Genomic DNA, 7,670 nt, shown 5'->3' on the forward strand with positions numbered 1-7,670 from the left:
GGCGTGCATGGAGGAGTCTCCTTTTGTCTCCTCTGGTCTCTGCCTTCCTACGGGCGTGCATGGAGGAGTCTCCTTTTGTCTCCTCTGGTCTCTACCTTCCTACGGGCGTGCATGGAGGAGTCTCCTTTTGTCTCCTCTGGTCTCTACCTTCCTACGGGCGTGCATGGAGGTGTCCCCCTTTTGTCTCCTCTGGTCTCTACCTTCCTACGGGCGTGCATGGAGGAGTTTCCTTTTGTCTCCTCTGGTCTCTGCCTTCCTACGGGCGTGCATGGAGGAGTCTCCTTTTGTCTCCTCTGGTCTCTACCTTCCTACGGGCGTGCATGGAGGAGTCTCCGTTTGTCTCCTCTGACCCACTGGCCCATGTATATTAGAGCAGCTAGGTGGTGTTGGGGTCCAGGACAAGGATTCCTCCAGTGTCATGGTGCCCTCATAGCATCTCTGTGGTCTAGGTCATTTTAAGGGGGGGTGGAGTTAGTTTTCTGCCCTTGTATGGTGGATTCTCTGACCAGTAATCCTAGTACTTGCAGGTAGAGTCCCCTAATGGCTTTGGCTAGTAAGCTGTATTCTCTCGAATAATCTGTCACCCTACTCGGATATTTGCGTTAAAGTCTTAGGCACACATTATGAGTGATGTCATTTATTTTCTGTGCCCAAATACAGTAACAACAAGGTGTTGGATGGGATCCTTGAATGAATCTCAGCCACTGGCAATCGCTTGGGCCACTTCCCAATCCATCATGTTTTTTTTCCACTATGCCACCTCAGTTTGAACCCAGCCTTGTGCAAATCAGTCTTAACCCTGCGCCTTGGCACTGAAACTGTGGGTAGGAAACGCCCATAATTATATGTATGGTGTCATAGCACAAGTGATATCTTCAAGGTGAAATATGATGATGCTTGTAACCTACTGTATCAGGAAACAATAAAATGCAATAAAGATATTAAAAAAAAAAAAAAATCAGTCTTAACCCTGCGCCTTATGGGAACAGTCCAGCCTGAAGTGCCAGGTTAGGTCCTCCCTGAACCGGAATACAGGCAACCTAGAACCGTCCTGGTTTGCTTGTGTTCTGTTTCAGGGACGACTTGGCTAGGCAGTTCAGCCTGGACTGCTCATATTGGAGCAGGGGCAAGACTGATTTGCACATAGCTGGGTACAAACTGAGGTGGGATGAAGTGCAAAATAATGATGGATTGTGGTGCCGCCTGAGGGATTTCCAGTGGCTGATATTCATTCAAGCATTCTATCCATCACTGTTTTGTATAATTATTTCTTTTCCAGGAGCATTAACTGTGGAAAGACACCACTGCGGGCGATTACTAAAAGCTTGGCGTCTCTGGAACTAATAATTTCAGGCCTTGAGACAAACACCCCATATTCACCACCAGAGTTGCCCCAGGGAACACCGCAGCAGGGACAGGGATAGGGGTTGCAAACAGGAACACAATCTGGTTCTCACCTCACGGCTGAAGCACCATGGGGAGCATGCAATGCTCCATCGGGTCTAACCCTACTCATCCTTTGCATTCACTGAGCATAGCGCCCTACCAAACTGCCCAAAGAGATTTATTGCCTTCTCTGAGTAGCTGGAAAATGTTTGTGAATTTGTCATCAGAACTAGGGGGAACCACAGGGAAAGTACCATATATTTCCAGATCCGTGTGTTAATTCTCCATTCCCAGGTCAGATTTCATAATTGCCGAATTTGATTCTGGGGATACCAAAAGGCCAGAATCTTTGACAAGGGCCCTTTTAGAGTCTGCAGCAGGGAATGCCCTATAGCCATGCCCTCTGCACATTCACTGTAGTAATCACGCTTCTAAAGGAAATGAGATGTTCCATGTTAATCACAATTTTTAGTTGAACATTTGTGTAAAATATTACGTCCAGTAACCAGCATAATTCACTATAGGTATTCTATGTCAGTTTTAAATGCGCTGAATGCACCAGGAAGCAGGTGCTTTGTACTCCTCAAAAGTTTCTCTTAAAGCACTGGTAATTTTGTTATGTTCAGGTTTCATTCAACTATAGATAATATTCACAAAAGCAATAGAAAACAGTAAGAATTGGAAAATTTAGAGGTTTGATTCAACACAACATTTGGCGTTAACTGTATTCAGTGGCGCGTTTAGGTATTCTAAGTTTTATGTGGTGACCAGTAAGCTCCTAATTTCTGTTGATCTACCAGTGAATGTATAGATTTTATTTTAAAATATAAACGTGTTTTATTTTTTTAATCAAGGCACTCTCCCGGCTCTGCAGGGCATCAATTACACACAAAATTTGTATACGCCCATTGATGTATTGGAGGCACTTGTGGACCACTCCCAAGCTGGTACAATATACTGATAGCCTAAGGGCTGTCATGAAGGCCGACCAATTGACCTCCGTCCCATGGCTTTGAAATATGAAGTCAGCCTTGTATTCATTAGGCTTTCATGATCTGTAGAATCAATCTAATACATCTGTTTTTCCATCCAAAGATGAGCTCAAAATGAAGTCCTGGTCGCTTGTAGATGACAAGGTCGTTTGAAAGTCAACTATTGCTAAGCTGAAAAGCGGCTATATGGACATCAAGGTACGGTGGGGGCGAGAACTATTCTGGGATGCAATAACGGTCCCACTGAATAGGAAACTTTATTTTCAGTTTTGTACAGGCACCCTGCCCCTTAGGTAATTTGCCATAGGTTGGAAGGGTGAAGTAGGTAGCACCTGCCCTTCGTGTGACTATCAGATAGAAATTATTTCACACGTTATGTTTTCCTGTCCAGCCTACTCATCCACCCGGCAAAAATGGTTTGCAGCAATATGCAGGTCACTAGGTGCACGGAACATCCAAGATGCCCTCCGTATCATCAGATCAGATTCTTCCTTACCACTGGTCATCTCTGTTGCAAAATATTTGGGTGCAATGTGGGTGCTACATTAGAAAGCCCTAGGTCGAACACTCTTCTAACAATCCAACTCTTAGTTTGTCTTATACGTGCCCTATCTGGGTTATTTTTTGTTATACCCCATTTTTTTAATGATATGTTATATATATCCGTTCACAGTTGTATATAGATATATATTTTATATCCTTTTTGAAAACATGTTTTTTTAATTGTCTTTTCTTGTATCCTGTTGTGTGATGAATTGCTCTTTTATGACCCTGGTGGCCGAAATTAAGAGTCTGAACTGAACACATTAATAGATATTTTAAAAGTCCAATATTTCTTAATCACTTATACCAAACATTTACAAGGGTACTCTGCAGCAAGAGTGCCAGTTACATAATCAAACTCCCTCATGTTTTAGAGGGTAATATATCTGAGGAACACAGCACATTATGCCATCTTCTGTGTCCTCTTTCCAGGTCCTCATTCACTTTAGCACCCATTTTTGTGCGCTACATGTGAATTTTTAGTTGGATACTCCAATGAGCTGTGGATCTGAGGATTCTCACCAGTGTATGGCTGTTCTTGGCCTAGTGCACCAAGTTTGTCTTATCTTTCGCTCCTTATCTTTCGCTTGCTAGATATTTTAATCAAGCCCAGCACACAGTGCCTATTAAAACATTCAACCATCCATTTAATACCTTGATACGGGTAACTGTTGTTTCCCAGTAGGGCACTAGCAGTTGACACCAAGAACTGCCCACCTTGAATGCCAAACCATTTGTGTGCTATCTTCAAGCTAATAAACTCACCATTATCAAATATATGTTCAAATTCTGGGCATCTGTTTTGTACCTGCTCGATCACAGTAGCATCTGTTAGTAACACTCTAAAATGTTTCGTTCTTCCTTACAGTGCCTTGGGATTAAAGGGGCACTCTATTAGATGATGAATGCACTGATATAAATTGTGAAATGATCCTAACTAATTCTCATTTAGTCTCTGGATTTTGTCTTTTGTTTTGAGAATGATTCTACTGTTCACTTTACTGTTGTAAGATGTTTTATCTTATACATTTTATTTACTACTTATTATTTCCGAACATATACATGTGTTGAAGTAGAAACATATTTAATAAATTGACTTGCTCTGCTTTAGGACTTGAGCTACACCTCACTGACACAGCCCAACAAGGTAAACACCTTTCTGGGGCTGATTCTGTGCCTATTGAGAGGAAACCTGCCTGTTAGTTCAGATAAGAGTGTTCCTATGGGCGCAAAACAATGCTGATTTGTAAAAGGAGGGTTCCTTTCTCAGGTGGCACAGTGATCAAAACAATGAACTGAATTGTGGGCCAGAGTAATTAACTGTGGCAGAGACATCAGAGACAAAGTGTACATGTACTAAAAGATTTGTAGTTATGGCGTAACCCATACATTTAGTGATTACTATTTTCTTTACACCCACAGAAACCAGATTCATGAATACACAAGAGGGAACATCATGAAGAAAAATCCTAGTTCTGGGAATTAATCCTATATTCAAGAAGAGACCGAAATGATGGCAAACAGCAAACAGAAGCAGGAAAAGAACAATCCAAGGGTTTCAAGAGGCTGAGGACCCCCATTCTACTAGATCTATAAGATCTGAATAAAATGAAGTTACAACATTAGCACTGGCGCAACCCATTAAGACATACCAGGTAACACCCTTCGGCTGATAACAACCATTCTGTGTTGTTAGTCTATCGTAAATGCTATTTTTGGCTCTACCATAAAAACCACCAAAAAGAGCAGATCTTTAAAGGCCACGTGAATGTGACATGAGTGTTCATCAACCATCACAACTAAGAGTCCACTCGCAAACAAAGAGAAAAGCGAAACCTTACCTGTGCAGTGCTTGTAAGAAGGATTTTAATCACTCAACAATGCAACCCTGTTATCAGCAAACCACACGATCAAAAACCATTCAGTTGGGATGATTGTAAAAATAATTCTAATGAGCAATCTGTTCTGCAGCGTTATTACAAGACTCCTACAGGAGATAAAGCAAACACATGCAGTCAATGTTGAATGATCTTTACCCACTCATCACACCTATAGACAAATCACCAGACAACATAGGAAAAAAATCATGTACCTGTAATGAATATGGAAAAAGCTTTAGTTAGTCATCAAATCTAAATAGCCATCAGCGAGCACATTGGAAAAACCCTACAAATGCAGTTAATGTGGAAAGAGCTTTATTTACTCAGCAAAGCTAAAGATCTATGAGAATCACACTTATCGGGGAAACCTCAGAAGCATATGGCGAATGCAGAAATAGGTTTATTAGGATTGCAAAAGTAAAGTGCCTTCTGTGAATTCATGTTACACAAAACCCATACACATGCAGTGAATGTGGAAAGAGCTTTATTGAGTCTAACTCTTAGAGCCATCAGCGAACACACACAGGGCAACACCATTTAAATGCTGTGAATGTGGACAGAGATTTACTCATTCTACAGGCTGAAAGAGCCACCAGCGAGCTCACACTATAGAAAAACTACATACGTGCAGTGAATGTGATAAGAGCTTTTCTCGCTAATTAACATTAAAATAGCACCAACGAGCACACATGGAAGAGATACTATACATTTGCATTGACTGTGGAAAGAGCTTTAGTAGCTCAAACAAGCTAAAGTTGCACCAGCAAACACATGCTAAGGAAAAACAATACATTTGCAGTGAATGTGGAAAGAGCTTTATTCATTCTTCACACTTAAAGAGCCATCAACTAATACATACAGGAGAAAAGCCGTACAGCTGCAGTGAATGTGGAAAGAGATTTAATCACTCATCACATCTAAAGACCCATCAACTAATACACACAGGAGAAAAACCATACTCTTGCCCTGAATGTGGAAAATGCTTCAATCAGTCAAAAACCTTACAATACCACCAAAGAATACACTCTGGTGAGAAACCGTATAGTTGCACCGATTGTGGTAGGAGCTTTATTGATTCATTTAGTCTAAAGTTACATCAGCGAACGCACACAGGTGAAAAACCATACAAATGCAGTGATTGTGGAAAGTGCTTTACTCGAGCAACAAACCTAAAGACTCATCGGCGAACACATACAGGAGAAAAACCGTACGCATGCAGTGAATGTGGTAAGACTTTTGCTTCCTTCTCCAACGTAAAATACCACGAACTAACCCACTCAGGAGAAAAACCATACAGCTGCATTGAATGTGGAAAGAGCTTTAATCAATCAACCACCTTAAAAAAGCACCAGCGAATGCACACGGGTGAAAAACTGCACAGTTGCAGTGAATGTGGAAAGAGCTTTATTAAGTCATTCAATCTAAAATTACATAGCCGAATACACACAGGGGAAAAACCATACACATGCAGTGACTGTGGAAAGAGTTTTCTTCACTCAGGAAATCTAAAGATCCATCAGCGAACACATACAGGAGAAAAACCATACACATGTAGTGAATGTGGAAAGACATTTATGCAGTCAGGAACCCTAAAGATCCATCAACACACACACAAAGAAGAAAAACCATAGAGAAGTTGTAAATGTGGCAAGAGCTTTAGTGAATCGGCACATCTAAAGATCGATCAGAGAACACACAGGAGAAAAACCATACAACAGCAGTGAAAGTGGAAAGAGCTTTATTGAATCAGTGTAGCTAAAAGAAACCTTCAGCAAATGCAGACTGGAGAAGAACCATATCTTACAGTTTAAATGTGATAAAATCTTTATTGACTCATCAAAATTAAAGATCCCGAAGTGTGTGGCCAGTGAAGAGACCAAGCAGCATGCGTCCCTCCTGAGCTCCATGCTTTGGGCCCACCGATTCCCCCTTAATTGGCTAGCTGTTGGCCATACCTCGCTCCCCCTTTCTGGGCTCCCCGACACCGGACTGAGCAGATGCGTTTGCCGAGTACTTATTGCATATGTACATTCAAGGAGTGGAGGGGACGGCGATTCGCCCTGAGCGATGGCTGGTGGTGGCCGTTTTGAGGTGCCAGCAGAGTGCTGCCTGGGCCGTTGTGAACATAAGTAGGCGGCTGGGGGTCTGCCGCTGACACCCCCCCCTTCCTGGTTGTTGCGGGGGCTGCAATGCTGTGTGTGGCCGAGGGCTCGGCCACCTGGAGGCTTTCCGGCTGGGTGTATGCAGTGGCCCTGTGAGGAGACTGGTTGTGCAGCAACCCTGGGGCCGGTTCGGGCCCAGGCCGAGTGCAGTCTTTGAAGTTCTGCAGCCTTCCGAGGGCTGCTGCCTGGTGAGACAAGCCCCCAGGACGAGTTGCCCTTCCTCATTACCTCATTAGATGATGTGGCACTGGGGGAGCGGCGGCCCTGTGGTCACATCGGGCGGACGCTGCTTGTGCTGCCCGTGGACTTCCAGCTCCTCGGACCTGGTAGGTGGGCGTGCTGGCCCTTTCTGATCACCTCTGTGCTTCCCCTGGAATCTGGTTGTTGCCACGAAGGTGCAGGATGAGTGGCGGCTCAGAATTTGTGTCTGGCCTGGGCTGCCTACATTGCTGGGCACGGGTTGATTAGATGGGGCTGCCAGGTTGGCGTGAATGGACCATGGAGACGCTTGGTGATCTGCCGTGTAACTCTGTGTGGCTTGGGGTTTTGTTAGGCCCCCCTCTTAAAACGTCATGGACAGATGGGTCCAAATATACAACAGGCCCTTTGGTGCAGCGCTGCAGGGCAGTGTGAAAGTTGTGCTGGACCGTGGAGAGTATCCCCAGACCGACTTGCGCTCCCTGGCAGCCTTGATGTAAGAGTTGTGA

The 7,670-nt window shown here is 43.6% G+C and overlaps 1 protein-coding gene across 1 annotated transcript in view; it reads left to right on the forward strand.

Moving 5' to 3' along the window:
* LOC146799888 (uncharacterized) overlaps nt 1-6,781 on the forward strand; it is a 29,762-nt gene extending 22,981 nt beyond the window's left edge. The window contains exon 2 of the mRNA XM_085620823.1: nt 4,344-6,781. Within this exon, the coding sequence (XP_085476949.1) occupies nt 5,491-6,432 (942 nt within the window). The 5' untranslated portion in view covers nt 4,344-5,490 and the 3' untranslated portion in view covers nt 6,433-6,781. The remainder of the gene's footprint in view (nt 1-4,343) is intronic.
* The last annotated feature ends 889 nt before the right edge of the window (nt 6,782-7,670 follow it).

Source organism: Triturus cristatus, chromosome 8, assembly GCF_964204655.1.
Source record: "Triturus cristatus chromosome 8, aTriCri1.1, whole genome shotgun sequence".
NCBI lineage: Eukaryota > Metazoa > Chordata > Amphibia > Caudata > Salamandridae > Triturus > Triturus cristatus.